General features: G+C 54.1%; 1 protein-coding gene across 1 annotated transcript in view; it reads left to right on the forward strand.

Moving 5' to 3' along the window:
- The first annotated feature begins 426 nt into the window (after positions 1-426).
- SULF2 (sulfatase 2) overlaps positions 427-15,874 on the forward strand; it is a 91,529-nt gene continuing 76,081 nt past the window's right edge. Inside the window, exon 1 of the mRNA XM_049649924.1 lies at positions 427-711. Coding sequence (XP_049505881.1) covers positions 537-711 — 175 coding nt within the window. The 5' untranslated portion in view covers positions 427-536. The remainder of the gene's footprint in view (positions 712-15,874) is intronic.

Raw genomic sequence — 15,874 nt, forward strand, 5'->3', positions numbered from 1 at the left:
CTCTCCCCACCTCGACCCCCCCGGTGCCGGCGGAGAGGGGACGTCCAGAAATATCAGCTCCCCCAGACTGGGCTCCTTCCTTTCCTTTCTCTGGGGCTGATCTGTCTGTCGAGCGGGTCGGATGGTTCGGGGGCCGGCTGGTTATCCGACCTTGGACGTGGGCCGCCGCCAGCACATTCGGAGGATCGCTGGTCCAGGGAGGGGGGGTCTGTCTGCAGAAGCGGTCAGAGAAGGCTCTCCGGCCGCTCTGTGGCCCGAGCGAATTGTGAATTGCAAATCCTCTGCTCGTAACTTTCTCCGAGTTAGGTTTTCTCGGCTGTGGCTACCCCTGATCAGAGACGCCCTCGCTGTCCGTGCCAGAAATCATTATGCAAGCCCAGCCGTCAGGCGGCCTTTACGTAAAGACTGACCTGATTCTTCTCCTCCTACTCTAGATCCGTGAGTAGAGCGGGAAGAAGGGAGAAGAAGCAAATCCACAAGACGCGACTTCAGGCCCCTGCGTCCCGCCAGAGGTGACGGGCCAGCAGCGCGGGAAGATGGCATCCCCCGGCCTCCTGCTTTGCTTGCTCTCCGCCACCGTCTTCTCTCTCCTGGGCGGAAGCTCGGCCTTCCTGTCACACCACCGCCTCAAAGGCAGGTTCCAGAGGGACCGCAGGAACATCCGCCCCAACATCATCCTGGTGCTGACGGACGACCAGGACGTGGAGCTTGGTAAGCAGCTGGCCAGCAGGCACTACCTACCCAGGGTCCCTGTCCTGGGTCTGAGGCTCCTGACGCAGGTCGGCTGTGTAGACCTGTGGAGCTCACTTCTAGTGGATTAAGACCAAGTCACGGCGGTGGGGGGTTGACCCACACGTGTGCATTTGCAGCTTGGGCCTCAGGGTCAGGGGTCTCCAACTTACCCCTAAGGCAGCTGGATTTCTCCAAAAGTCTTAAGGAGAAGAGATGTATAGACCGGTTCGTGACTTTCCCCCAGCTGCTACTGAGTACCTGCTGTGTGCCAGGCAGTCTCGCAGGGCCTGGCACTTCAGTGATGGGTAAGACAGGCACATTGCGTCCACTCTCGTGGAGCGAGGGGCATGGATAATCACCGCTGCAAGCCCGCACATAAAGTAATCTCGAGAAGGGAGAAAGGCGCAGGGGAGGGGAATGAGAGCGCTGTGCCGGATGGGGCGGCGGGAGCTGCTGCGGATCCGTAATTAATCCTGGAGGGGCTCCCGGAGGGGGTGATGTTTGAGCTGACACTGAAACGAAGAAGGAGCCAGCCGGAGTGTGTGTGTGTGTGTGTGTGTGTGTGTGTGTGTGTGTGTACGTGCCCACACGTGCACATGTGGGCCCTGCCCCTCTAATCTCAACCCCAGCTTTGGGTGGGCTCGGTGTTCCTTGGTGGCATCCAGGGACAGGGAGGGTGGACACTATTCCTAGTGACCCGACCCCGTTCGCAAAGATGGTGCCTCCGAAGGATGAGCTTGGCCGACTCTGGTCGGGACTCCCTCCCCTGGCAGTGCTTTGGCTCCGGGTAAAGCGGGTGAGGACGGGGACCCTCGCCGGGGTTCAGTTCACTTGGACCGACGGCCAGTTGTGACCAGGGCCCCTTGAGCTCACAACCTCAGCGCCTTTATCCCCCACGCGAGCACCCCTGGCCGCTCCTTGCCCCACTGCGTAAACCCTCCCGTCTGGTCCACCTGAGCTGCGGGCGCTGCATTTGCACGAGGCCTTTCTCGCCCACCACGTGTTTCCTTGCACAAGGAGAAGCCTCACAAATGAGGCCACCAAGAGTGAGCCGTCCACAGGTCAGCCTAGCTGGACCTTCTGCTCTCCTGGGCGGCGGGGGGACTCCACCTATATTTCCAGCTCACCTCTGGGGGGCTTTCCCAGGGTAAACCTTCTTTCTCCCTAGCTTGTGTCTTCTCCACCCGCCCCCCCCCGAATTCACTGATTTTGGGGGTTCCGTTTCTCCACCAGTAAACCCTATACAGAACTGCCCTAGAGAAATACAATGCGAGCCACGAATGCAAATGACAAATAATTTTAAAGTTTTCTAGTGGCTACACTTTTTTTGAAGTTTGAAAAACAGGTGAAATGAATCACATCTTTTGTTTAACCTCGTCTGTCCGAATGATAATCATCTCAACATGTAGTCAATACAGAAAGTCGTCAATGAGATCGTTTACAGTTTTTATATTGTTTCTGAAATCTGGCGTCTACTTCTCGGCAAGAGCGCGAGTCATTTAGGACTAGCCGCCTTTCGGGTGCTCGGTAGCCACCTGTGGCTTGTGGCTACCGTATTGGACAGCACACATCCTTGTGCATTTTGCTTCTGTAGTTTCCCTTCGAACCATCAGCGCTGTGTATTGTGAAGATCTGGGACAAGACTTCTAAGCAAGGGAGCCAGCATGTGCAAAGGCCCTGAGGCAGGAGTGAGGAGCCAGATGGGGCTGGAGCTTGGGGCAGGGGGATGGAATAGGAGACCGGAGAGAGAGGCTGGAGCCATATCTTGGAGGCTGTCATGGGTTGCGGTCAAGAGTGCCAGTGGTTGGCCAGGGGAGGGGTGGGCTTTTAGCCTCTATCCACTGTCAAAGGACGTTTGAATATTACTGGTGGCAACAAATTTAAAGCCTTTGCAGCCAAACCTAAGAATGTGGTCAAGTCTCAAGCACGACTGGATCCATTATTAAAAGCACACACGAGTCTTTTTAACTGCTAAGAAGTGGTGATTTATATCCATCCAAGCTGCTCCTTATAATGATTTGTATTAATGATTACAAGTATAGATTTTTCTCCGGGAGGTTATCAAGGGCAAAAAGAACTTGCAGCCAGGAAGCAATCAAAGCCCAGAACTTTTATTGACAATTTCACACATATAATCCCTATCTCTCCAGCAGCATTTAGCTGGAAACGTGTTGGATAACCATGGGGAGTCCATAGGTCATGGCCATAAGGATGCAAGTTTTGTTTCTGGGGGAATTTTGCAGACAGCACCTGGATCTCAGAGCACAATGGTCTTGCTTCACGGGGCCCCTCGACGGTAGTCATGCTCGGGAGTACCAGACTCCGGGAACGTCCACTCATGCATTCAGCAGATAATTTATTAAGCATCCACTCTGTGCAGTGCACCATGCTGGGAGCTAGAGGGAAAGGGGCATTCCAGGTCAAGAGAACAGCAAAGGCAAAGACGCTATGTTAGTTAGCAATGAACTTGGCGGGTTCGGACAGATGGAGAAAGCCTGTGGGCTGGAGGGAGCCGGGCTAGAAGTGGAAAGAGAGGAGGCCAGGAGTCGACTGAGAACAGGTCATGAGGGGCCTTGTGGCCATGACGAGGGTTTAGAGTTTTCTTCTTAGTGAAATGGATATGCATTAGGGAGCCTTTAGCAGGGGGCCGTGAGCGGACTCAGATTCCAGCAGGATCCCTCTGGCCGTTGCGTTGAAACTGGCTTGCCGAGAGCAAAAGCAGAGACAGGTAGCCCCAGTCGGAGGCATGAACGAATTGGGCAGGTGATGACGGGAGCATGGACCAGGGTGGGAGCAGTGGCACCAATGAGGCACCAGTGGATGGTTGAATGTGGGGGCTACGGAAAAGAGGAAGATCAAGGGCACCTCCTAGATTTGGGGCCTGAACCAAGGTGAGCGATTGAACAGCCACTTTTGGGAGCAACACGTCCAGCTAAGCTACGTGTCAGCAAGTGATTATAAGTTTACATCTGTGACTCCTGAGTGAAACCAAGAGGATATGCAAATATTAAAAAAAAAGGATCAGGGCTGCCTGGGTGACTCTTGATCTCAGCTCAGGTCTTGATCTCGGAGTCGTGAGTTCAAGGCTCGCGTTGAGCTCTGCACTGGGCGTGAAGCCTATTTTAAAAAAAGAAAAAAAGGATCTATGATAAGGACACAGGAAGGAGGAGAGCAGGGGCTACAGAGGGAGCGATTAGGGGAAATGGAGTTACTTATCCAGGGTCACAGCCACACTGCCAGAGCATGGCCAAACAAGATCTAAGCCCAGAGCCCCATGGTCCAGTCTCCTCGAATGGCTGTTGGGTGGCTTCTAGATCGTTAGCGTGTGTGTTAGTTGGTTTTCACTGTCACAAATATCATTGCCGGGAATGCCTTTCTACATGCATCTTCGCTCACGCAAGCAAGCGTTTCTGAAAGATAAATTCCAGGAAGTGGATTCGGGGCATTTAGAGCTGGCGTCTGTCAGCTCCCACCCAGCAGCACCACCCTGCAGAGATCGGTGCAAACCTTCCCTCCACGCTCGAGCCCCCACCCCTCCCACAGCAGGAACCGGCTTCTGAAGGAGGCTGTGCGGCTCTCAGGAGGTGAGGGATGGGAAGGTGGTAGTGGGGGGGGGGTGGGGGGAAGGGATGGTGGGCTTTTTATAAACCACTAGACAGACCCAGATCAATAATGCATGTTCCCAAAAAGGCCAGCACATTATCTCACAGTCTAGTACAACTGGCACACAGAGGGTGGTCCTAAAAAATTTATCATCTGCTATTTTCTGCTCATCCGTGCGGCAGTTCTGACGGTTCTCAGGGCTGAAGACTTCTCGACTGAGCTAATTCCAGGCTTCCTTCCAGTCCCGGGTGGAGAACAGCCGTCCATCCTAATTAGGGTCTGGTTGAGAGAACCGTTACGGGACCCAGACAGAAGAGGGGCTCGTCCTGTGTCCTGATTTGCGAGGTTGGGGCAGGGGGAGGGGAGGCTGTACGTTCATTTTCTCTTTTCTCACATGCATCTGACACCCTTCCCCGAGCTGTCACTCAGAAGTGCCGGCTGCCCAGGGGAACTGGTTCCCGGGCACAGTGGTCAGTAAGTAGCCTCGGTTCTCAATCCACTTTCAAAGTGGGTAAAATCCCTGTGTTTGGGTGATCCTTGGAGACCGGCGGGGTCTTGGCTTGCCTTCTTTACCAGAAGGATAAGAGAAGGAGAAGCACACAGGAGCCAGTCTTGTTTGCACGTGTCGTTCGGTCAGATAGGCTGTGGCACTGACAGACCCTACCAAGGCTTATTGGTCTAATTCGATCCAGCCAAACCGTTGGTGAGCCTTCATGGCTCAGGCAGGCTCGATGAGTTAGACGCGGTCCTCACGGAGCGAGAGAAAATTTGCAGCGTCCCCGGCCCGTCTGTCCTGTCATTTGAGATTTTACTTAACTGGACTTGCTTTCTGAAGCTTAAATATTATTTTTAAAGGAAGCCTTCAATTATGAGCGTAAGTGAGAAACCGGGACCCGTTGTCTTTTGTAAAAGGTCACTGCAAAAGCAGGCACGGTGAGAACAGCAGTGTTTTTGCGTTTCAGCAAGAGTCGGCCTCCCACAAGGCTGGCGTGTCTTTGTTACAAAGAGCGCGGGCAGTGACACGTCCCCGACACGTTCTCCTTGACCCAGTCGGATGGAAGCTGGGAGAGGGAAGGACTTGCCAGGTGGGAGTCACAGGCTTTTCATATTGGAGCCCCACTAATATGGGAGCTCTTGTGCCCGAGGGTTGCGGAGACAGACCCCCACACCCCAGAAAGTCTGGCACTGATTTTCCACTGTTGATCTCCTGAGGGTCCACGCAGGGTAGCAACAAGGTGCCCCCTCAGATTACTGGTTTTCAGACCGTGTGAACAGAATTGTGCCGTTTGGGGTGATAAAGGCAGCCAGGTGATACTGTTGGAGGGCTGTAAAATACCATGGGAACAGGTGTTCCAGTGGCTATAAAAACACACGTATCACAACCCCTTTCTGTCAGTCTGGGTTCTCTCAGTGATGAGTGACAGAAACCCAATTCCAACTAGACTGACCATACCAAAAAAAAAAAAAAAGGAGTTTGACTCGTGTAAATAAAAAATCCAAGCGTATTTTGAGCTTCAGGTATGGCTGGATCCAGAACTCCATCTGGCTCTCATCTATCAATCCATCCCTGCAAACTCAGCTCTCCTCCAAATTGGCTTCACCCTCCACCCAGCTTTCCACCTGGCATCACCAGACCCGCATTGTTACAGCAAGCCATCCTTGTAGAAAGAGAGGGTCCTTCTCCCACAGGTACCAATAAATGTCCCCAAACGAAGTATCTTGGGGCTGGTACTCTCCGGGACAGCTGGTCGACCCCGAACCATCGGAGGGGTGCATGGAATGCAGTGACTGGCTGGCCTGGGTCGCATGCACATCCCTGGCGTCAGGCCTGGGGCCAACCCCACATGAGCCATGAGGATTGGGAGAGGGAGTTAGGTGTGATTCTTCCCTAAAGAAAAATCCAAGCACTGGTGCCAGAAGAAGGCAGGTGCCAGCCCTACAGCCAATGCTCAGGAAATGCCCAGGGCACGCTCACAGGGCTCTCTCCAAAGCAGGGTGCTGGCTCAAAGGGCAGGCCAGACTCATTCATTCAACAGATACTCACTGAGCACCTACCATGTGCTGAAGGGGATCCAGCAGCAAACAAAAGAGGCAAAATCTCTACTCTTATGGAGCTTACATACTAGTGCGAGAGTTAATAAAAAAGATTTATAAGTCTATAGTGCCTACGATCGTGAAAAGTGGTGGGAGGGATAAAGGAAGGAACGGAAGGCAGCAAGGAGAAGGAAAGAGAGTTATGATTTTCTGTACTGAGAAGGGGACATTGGGGCAGAGAAGGTGAGGACGCCAGTGAAGGGAGTTCCCCCAGGAAGAGCATTCCAGGCACAGGGAACAGGGGGGATGGAGGCCCTGAGGGACAAAGGGGTCCTGGCAGGCTCAGAGCCACAAAGAGGTCAGGACAACAGGGCAATGTGAGCAAACGTCCAGGAAGTGGTGATTTCTGAGACGTAATGGGGTGATGGCAGAAGGGTGGACCATGCAGGGTCTTTGAACCAGAGGGAGGGAGGATTTTGACTTTGTAAGCGATACACCAATGGAGGACGCTGAGCAGAAGAGGGACATTATCCGACTTACGTGTTAATATGACCCCTCTGTCTATGATATGGAGAATGAGCTGAAGGGGTGTCGTGAGGGCAGGGAGCCTGGTGCGGAGTCTACGGCAGGAGTCCAAGCACGAGGCGATGGCCACTCAGACCAGAGGTGGGGCGAGGGGGGTCGATGCTATACCTAGTTATCAGGTGGTGCTGATAAGATGTGCTCTGATAAGCGTGGCTCAGTCGGTTAAGCGCCCGACTTCGGCTCAGGTCATGATCTCTTGGTTTGTGAGTTCAAGCCCTGCTTTGGGCTCTTTGCTGACAGCTCAGAGCCCGGAGCCTGCTTCCGAGTCTGTGTCTCCCTCTCTCTCTGCCCCTCCCCCGCGCACGTTCTGTCTTTCTGTCTCTCTCTCTCAAAAATAAACACTTAAAAAAACGTTTCTAACGGGGCGCCCGGTGGCTCCGTTGGTTAAGCATCCGACTCTTGGTTTCGGCTCAGGTCATGATCTCACGGTTCGTGAGTTGAAGTCCTGCATCAGGCTCTGCACTGACAGCACGGAGCCTGCCTGAGATTCTCTCTCTCCCTCTCTCTCTGCCCCTCCTCCGCTCTGTTTCTTAAAATAAATAAAATTTTAAAAATTATTAAAAAAAATAAAAAGATGTGCTGATGGGCCTGATGTGGAGTGGGAGAGAAGAGTCGTGAATAACTCCAAGGTTTTGGCCTGAGTGACTGCAAAGAGGGAGTCTCTGTTTACAGAGCTGCGGAGAGTGATGGTCAGGAGCTCATTCCGCTTCTGGACCTAGTAAGTGGCAGAGGCTGTGAAAAATCAAAAGGAACTGTCCAAGGCAGTCAGCGTTCAGAGTCAGGAGTTCGGGGAAGAGGCACAGGTTCGGAAGGGCTGGGAGCGAGGGACGACCAGGGAGGGGGCCAGAATTGTGTGTAGATTGCGTGCCTGTGTGTGCTGTACTGGGTCCAAGACCCTCACCGGATTCCCAGGGGGATCTGTGATCTGTAAAGTTGCGGGGGCCCCCGGCCCCGACGGCTGCCGTGTGGGAGAGGCAGGCCTTTGAGAGAAAGGCTTGGGAGGGTTTCTGGCCAGGCCCTTGTTTTCCACTTTCCATCTGTGAACACGAGGAAACCACTCCCTGTACTGCAGACTGATCTCCAGAAATCAATTCTAAATTTCAGGCTTGGGCACTCTGTAGGGGCCAAATGGCTGAAAGCCCAGGAGACAGCGTGCCCAGATTCTGGACAGCAGATCAGCGTAACTCCCAGCCTGGCCTAAGACACCAACCCCTGACATTCTTGCATTTCTCACCAGAGTTACAAAAACATGTGGCTGCAGGTTATCTCGGGAGGAAGAAAGGCTCATCTAGACCCACCCTGGTGTTCAACTTGCCAAGCACATTCCTGTAAGACCTTTTTTTTTTTTTTTTTTTTTTTAAATTCAGCAACACTTGGGAGATACTTAAATTCTGGAAGCTAAATATATTGGGATTAGGTTTGGCTGCATATAAAAGAAAATATAAAATAACAGGGGCTTAAACAAGATAGAATTTTGCTTCTCCCTCACATAGAAATATCTGGAAGTTGGCATTCCAGGGCTGGCATGGTGGCTTCAAGGTTATCAGGCACCCAAGCTCCTCTACCTTTCCGTCCTGCCATGCTTGCTGTGTGGCTTTCTGTCATTAAGGTCACCTCATGGTTCCGAATGGCTGCTGGAGCTCCATCTATCAGAGCCACGTTCCAGGCATCAGAGAAGGAGGAAGCAAAAGGGTAAAAAGAATGGACTTCAAGTTAAGTCGGCTCCCTTTAAGGACCTCATTCCAGACATCACGTACAACACAGACAGAACTTATTTAATTAGCCACATGATCTCAGCAAGAAATGTGGGGCACACTCAAATTTGGATTATTCAAGGAGGGCTTAACTAGATTTTGCTAAAGTGTGGGGAAATCTGTTTAGTAACACTGCAGCCATTCCCACCCCAAGGCCAAGGGGATGAGGGGGCAAATGGTTACTGGGACACAGAGAGTCCCCCCCCGCAACAGGAGCCGTCCCCCTCTGTTGATACCCCAGGGAGAGTGTTGGAGACATCCATACCCCAACATCCCTTTCTGCTTCTGCTGATCTTCCACCAGGGCCCCCGCCCCGCATTGGCCGAATCCAGCCCAAAGCCAGAGGGTAAAGACAATTGTGGATGCAACCCATCCAGGTCAGCTCGCTGGTCTGGATCACTGGGCACGGAACTGATCTAGAAGGCCAAAGCGAGGACCGTTTGCACGTTTAGCTACAAGAGCGTCTAGGAAATGTATTTATTTCCTAGCTCAGTGCATTAAAGGTTGAAATCAGAGCCTCTTAAGAAAGGGAAACCTACATCAATAGGCCACCGGGGTCTCTCCCACACCAGATCAGGAGCAAGGGTCCCAGTGAGGGGTAGCACCTCTAGCATGGGGGTGGTGGGGGACGGGGGAGGCAGTTGTATGAAGGGCACTCGTGAGACCTGCACCTCCAGAAGGAGGTGGTCACATGGGAATTTGGGGGAGGAACATCCCAGGCCAAAGGACAAGTGCAAGAGCCCTGTGGCAGGAATGGACTGGCCAGGAACTTAGAGGAGGGCAGCAGGACGTGGGGAATGAGGGGGAGAATGATGGGAGAAGGTCTGGATTTTCTTCCAAGGCCGATGGAAGGTCACTGAGCTGTTCTGAGCAGGTCAAGTACGCATGATTCGTGTTCTCGGTGGCTCAGTCTGGCTGCGGGTGGAGGGGCGGTGGCCCGGGGACCGGATCAGAATCAGGAAGACCAGTTGTCCGGGTGGGAGCCGGTGGGTGCTCTGGAGAGGCGGTGGCAGGTGGGGCGGGTTCTGTTTTGGGGGTCAGCAGGCAGGGCTCGTGGATGGATTGCAAGGCGGAGGGAAGGAGCGTCGAGAATCAGAGAATCACTCAGAGGTTTTGGCCGAGCCGCTGGGCAGATGGTAGTGCCATTTACAGAGATGGGGACACTGGGGGAGGAGGAACAGGTTTTCAGGCTCAGGACAGACATCAAGCTGCTTTGCACACAGCACCACCAGGCTGGTGGCCAGGTGACTGGCTCCGTGTGGCACAGGACGAAAAGTGGGCAAAACACCCCGGACTTTGCATAAATAGCCTCTGGCAAGGAACAGTCTGTGGGTGGAGCTCCTCAGGGAGGAAGTGACCGGTGATTGGTTGGAAAGTGACCCTTTTCCAGGGCCTCTGGGCCACCTCCCCTCCACTGAGAAGGAATATATCAGAATTTCCTCCCCGAGGCTTCAGAGCCAGAAGGAGCAGAAGGCAGAGGAGGAAAAATTCACTTCATGATCTCTCTGACAGTCCGATGTTCATTAATGAAATTCTAGCACAGCCGTCTTCGACATCTGCTTAATTGATACTGGGTTTAGGAACCGATTTCGAGCCTCGGCTTTTCGTAGCTAAAACCAGCAACAGCATTTGACTTTATTTTGTAAGTTCCCAGGGCGCCTGGGTGGCTCAGTCGGTTAAGCATGCAACTTCGGCTCAGGTCATGATCTCGCGGTCTGTGAGTTCGAGCCCCGCGTCGGGCTCTGTGCTGACGGTACAGAGCCCAATTCAGATCCTCTGTCCCCCTCTCTCTCCGCCCCTCCCCTGCATGTTCTGTCTCTACCTCTCTCTCTCAAAATAAATACATAAAAACTTAAAGACAAAAAAACCTCTTCTGTTTTGTAAGATTGCGGAGTCCGGAGCGGCTCCCCCTTTGCCGCCATGAGGAAAAGCCGCCCGAGCAGCAGGGCCCTGGCAGCCGGTGCGGTTATTCTGGGTCGAGTTGGAGGCACAGCGGTGAGCACATCCGGGCACAGATGTCGTTGTCCGGGAAAGAGTGGGGTCCCTCTGCCCAGATGTGGCCTCCACTGCTGCGTATCCCCCGGCCTCCCTCTCCCCGCCTGCTGGGGACAGAGCTATTCCGGGCGGTCGGGCTGATGGGACCCAGCCTCCCATGGTGGTTAGACAGTCTGCCACGGGCAGGCGGCTCACAGTCTGATCCGGTGACATCGCGGGCATTCCGGGGACACTCGAGGCCCGGATGAGGGCTGCCTCGGGTGTTCCAGCCTGGTAGCTGCAGGGCAGCACAGGACACAGATGCTTTGCCACCTGTAGCCCGAGCTGATGGCCCTCCCCCGTCCCCTCCCCCGCCCCCACCTGCCTGTCCGGGTCAAGGCTCTGTCCTAGCCTGCACCCACACCCACAGCTCTCCTCCCCCTCTTAAAGCCTGCTCTCTGTAGGGCTCTGGGTCATAGTAAGTGTTACTCTGAAGGTTTACTCAGCTGGTCCCTTCCCCTGGAATAGAAACAGCTGCAGGTTGTAAACCCAGTGCCCCCAGGGCCAGGCAGGTCCTGTAAATGTGGGGAGCGGGGAGCGCAGGGAACCAGCGCGGCCCTTCTAAACAGGGCCTTTGCCACTCAGGTCCACTCCCTGTGAACCCAGCAAGGCCAGATCTCTGTATTTTTTCAAGCCAAGCCAGAAAACTGGATTGATGTGAAATCTCCCAATTAAAAAAAAAAAAAGAATTAGTTAATGTTTTAAACGCTTTTGAGCGCAGAGACCAGAATGTGTCCAGAGGCACTCTGTGAACTCGGTGTGACGCAGTACTTGGGAGCTACAGCCACTAAAACTTTCGACAGCTACCGCGTGTTAAGCGTTTTCATATGCCGTGTCCTGCACTAGAGGCTTCGCCCGTATTTTCCTCAGTTAAATTTTGGAACATCCCGTGGGAAGGAGGCACTCTTATTCTCCCTACTTTGCCCATGAGGACACCAAGGTACTTGTGGGGGGGGGGGTGGTAACTCATTTGCACCAGGGTATGTGGCCGACAGGAAGCGGCGAGGTCAGGAATTGAACTCAGGCCATGTGCTTCTGGGGCCCTTCCCAGCACACTGCAGAAGATGACAGAGGGTATTCGAGAATCGTCCTTGAATGTCACCGTCAAAGGAAACCTTATACCTAAAGCTGTTCCCGGGCTGTACTTTGACAGAAGGGAAACGAAGGCCCCAAGAAAGTCAGTGACTTAATAGGACAGATCACACTTCATTCTGTGGGCTCTTTGATACGCAGAGTCTACAGATGCGGGGGGCGGGGGGCGGTGCCCCGCGTTCCGTCCAGAACAGAAGCGTGTTGATGCGGGTTACACGTATGGAGCAGCGGAACCCGTTTAACATAAGTGGGTGAGAGAAGAATCGCTCAGAGAAGGATGGCATGTGGAGAGGACGTGGGTCGTGGTCCCTTCACCCGCCGCCTGGCCCCATGCCAGCTGGCCCTTCGGCTCCTGCTTTTCAACCCCCAGGAGAGGAGAAAACACTTCTTGGGAACCCCTGGACCATGTGACTGGAGGGTTGGCGGAGGGGGCTGGAGGCTGTATCAGCCTGGGGCCGAGGACTTGATCAATCGGGACTCTGTAACGATGCCTCTGCAAGCACCGCCCCGCCCCCAGACCTTGCCCAGGGCGCCTGGCCGCTGCTTCCTGTCCTTTAACAAACAGGTGAACGTGTTTCCCTGAGTTCTGTAAGCCTTCTACCAAATTCAAGAACCTAAGGAGGAGGTCACTGGAACTGCTACTCTGTGGCCTGTCGGTCAAAGCACAGGTGACAGCCCGGGCTTGCGGCCAGCGTCCGTGCAGGGGGAGTCGGGGAGAGTGGGGCACCCTTGCGGGACTTGAGCCCTTAACCTGTGGCATCCGATGCTGACTCTGCGTAGACGTTGTCCGAAATGAGTCGGACTCTTGGACCCCCTCCCGGTGTCCCAGAATCTTGACACGCTGGAAAAAGCATAACCAAACATTTTCGTGGGCAGGCCCTGCCTGTGGCTTTCTGACTGTGGCCTCCGGTTTTGTGTTCAGAGTCACCTGTGGTCTCCACAGATACGGGGAGGTCCTTGCTGAAAGGCCCCTGCTCGATTAGATTATCTTTCCCCAAATGAAAGGCACAGATAGGAAGGCGACACACATCCTGGAGTGTTCGTGGATTAGCCTGCTTGCAGTCAGTCCTCTCCTCCCCCCTGAGCCTCCAAAGTATTTCAAATCATATGAGCCATACAGCCTTACCTTCAAATACTCAAACGATTCAAAGCCAAAGTAGCCTTCCCCAGCCACCATTCGCAGGGCTCACCCGAAAGCAACCGTCCTCTACAGCGTGTGTATCTGCTGAGAACATTTTCTCAAAGAGCAAGAAGGGGAAGAAGGAGAGAGCTTAGCGCAGTCCAGGGAAAGCCTCCCCGAGGAGGCAGTTTTGGTAAAGACCTGGATGCCACGGGGCAGGGAGGGGCGGAGGGGGTGTGTCTCCGGGCTGCGAGAGCAGCAAGTGCAAAGGCCCTGAGGCAGGAGCGTGCTTGGCGTGTTCAAGGAGTGGTGAGAAGGTCAGCGTGGCCGGAGCAGAGGGCAAGTGGGGGACGGAGGTACAAGTTGTACTTGGGGAGAATCAGCGTCCAGGTCACATGGGGTTTCCTGGGCCAAAGGGGGCGGGGGGGGGGGGGACTTTGGGTTTTATTCTAAGCAAGATGGACGCTCGTTGGATGAGTTTGAGCAAAGGAAGTCATGGTGTGACTTAACGTTTTAAAAGGAGCCCTGTGGCCACCAGGTGGAGAACGTACTGCAGGGGACGAGGGTGGGAGCCGGGAGCCAGTTGGAGTGACTGCCTCAGTAGGTCCAGATGAGGGTCAGGGGTGGTTAGAGAGTGTGGTTTAAGGGGCACCTGGGTGGCTCAGTCGGTTAAGCATCAGACTCCGACTCAGGTCATGATCTCGCGGTTTGTGAGATCAAGCCCTGCATCGGGCTCTCTGCCGTCCGCATAGAACCCGCTTCGGATCCTCTGTACCCCTCTCTCTGCCCCTCCCCCGCTCGCACACCTGTGCACGCACCCTCTCTCTCAAACATAAACAAATTGCAAAAACCGTTAAAGGAAAATGCTGATTTCAGTCAAGACCCTGGGTTTACCCCGGGGCTTTATTTTTCCCCACATCCCATCTCCCTGCCACTGCTCTCTCGAGGCGAGAACACGTCACAGACTCTGTTGACCTGTAACGTTAAGAAAACAAACATCAGAAGGCATCGTTGCAGTAGTCGTCTGTCAAAACCAGTGCCTCCCCTGCCACCCACGTTGGGGGCCACAGGAGTCTGTCTTAAAGGGCCGTGGGGTGCTTCTGCCCCCAGCTGACACAGGCCTCTAGGGCAAAAAGTGGGTGGGAACCACCTAAGCCCTGGAAGGGGCAAAAATTGAGTCAGTTTTGAATCTTGCAAGCCCCCGGCACCCGCTCGTTCCCTAGAGGTCGTGGTTGCCCTGACCCAGACTTTGAGAAGAGCAAACGAATTCAGCGTTTCCCAGATGCCTTTCTACGACAGGTAAGGCACGAGGTGTCTCATGTGACAAGTCAAAAAGCATGGATTTTACTACTTACAAACTTATTTTCATGTGCATCAAAAAAAAAAAACGTTTTGATTAGCATATCAGACACAGAACTTCACGTAGTGACTCGGGTTGAGATTCAAGTTTATCTGTTTCAAGTCACGTTAAGGGGCGCTGGGTGGCTCCGTCGGGTCAGCGCCCGACTTGGGCGCAGGTCATGATCTCGCGGTTTGTGGGTTCGAGCCCCACGTCGGGCTCTGTGCTGACAGCTAACAGCCTGGAGTCTGCTTCGGATTCCGTGTCTCCCTCTCTCTCTGCCCCTTCCCCATCTCTCTCTCGCTCTCTTTCAAAAATAAACATTAAAAAAAAATTGGGGGGGCGCCTGGGTGGCTCAGTCGGTTAAGCATCCGACTTCGGCTCAGGTCATGATCTCGCGGTCCGTGAGTTCGAGCCCCGCGTCGGGCTCTGTGCTGACAGCTCAGAGCCTGGAGCCTGTTTCAGATTCTGTGTCTCCCTCTCTCTCTGCCCCTCCCCTGTTCATGCTCTGTCTCTCCCTGTCTCAAAAATAAATAAACGTTAAAAAAAAATTTTTTTTTTAAATTTTAAGTTGCTTTAAGGAAAAGTATCAAATAAGGATAATTAATAGCACAGGTGGTCTACCGAGGAGGCCCCAGAAAGCAATCAGAAAGGGGCCACCAGATAAGTGTCAAGGCCAGGGTGGGTGGGGCCATCTCATGGGTGGGATAGGACCATTAGAGTCACATAGAGGTGTCGGGTGACCTCACCCCTGGCCCAGCTGGGTTGGAAGGTTTGATCACAGAAGGAAACCGGGCCTGTTTTTGCGTGCACGTCCCAAGTTTGTGTTGGACAGAGTGAGTCTGGGTTGGCCGGCCTGGCTTCATTTAACGTGTTGAAAACTGGCCTTTTTATTTCTGTGTGGCCGCGTCTTCCAGCTTCTTCCCCCCCATCAGACTGGTCCATCTGCCTGAGGGCCGGGCTGGGCGAGATTAGATCACATGTTTTTGTGTTCCGGATGTGGACGTACAGAGCCCCATCGCTGTGGCAGTTGTGCTAAAGCAGGTCACTGTCCCCACGGGGAGGCTTCATGGTAGTGCTGCTCGGGCACAGAAGCCGCTGTCCTCTGGGGGCGTCGTCACCTCGTACCTGAGCGGCGCATGGACACGGCTCCCCTGCAGCCGGCTCATGTGGGCAGGGGCGAGCGCACCGAGCAGACACGCACGGGGACTCCTGGACGAGAGCGGCAATCGCTCCTCTCCTCGGAAATAGTACGGTGGAGACAGAAGCGCTTTGAGACCCTGGTTCTGAGCCCATTTAAAAAAAGAAAGAAAGAAAGAGAAAGAAACGGTTCTACGGGCTTTTGCTTTTTGCCAGTGCGGCATTCGGGGCTGCTGACTGCAGGGGAATTGTTCTCCAGGTGGCGGCCTCCTGCCTCCTAGAGGAGGGTCTGACAGGCCAGGTGGGGGGCCAGCGTTGTCCTTTCTGCAGACCTGGGAGACCCAGATGGGCCGGGTTCTCACCACCAGCCGCCCCGTCCTTTCTCCCCACAGTTTGTAAAGAGCGGGCGAAAAGTTGATTCTGCCTGGAGGGCCCTGGACT

Source organism: Panthera uncia (genome assembly GCF_023721935.1).
Source record: "Panthera uncia isolate 11264 chromosome A3 unlocalized genomic scaffold, Puncia_PCG_1.0 HiC_scaffold_11, whole genome shotgun sequence".
Lineage (NCBI taxonomy): Eukaryota > Metazoa > Chordata > Mammalia > Carnivora > Felidae > Panthera > Panthera uncia.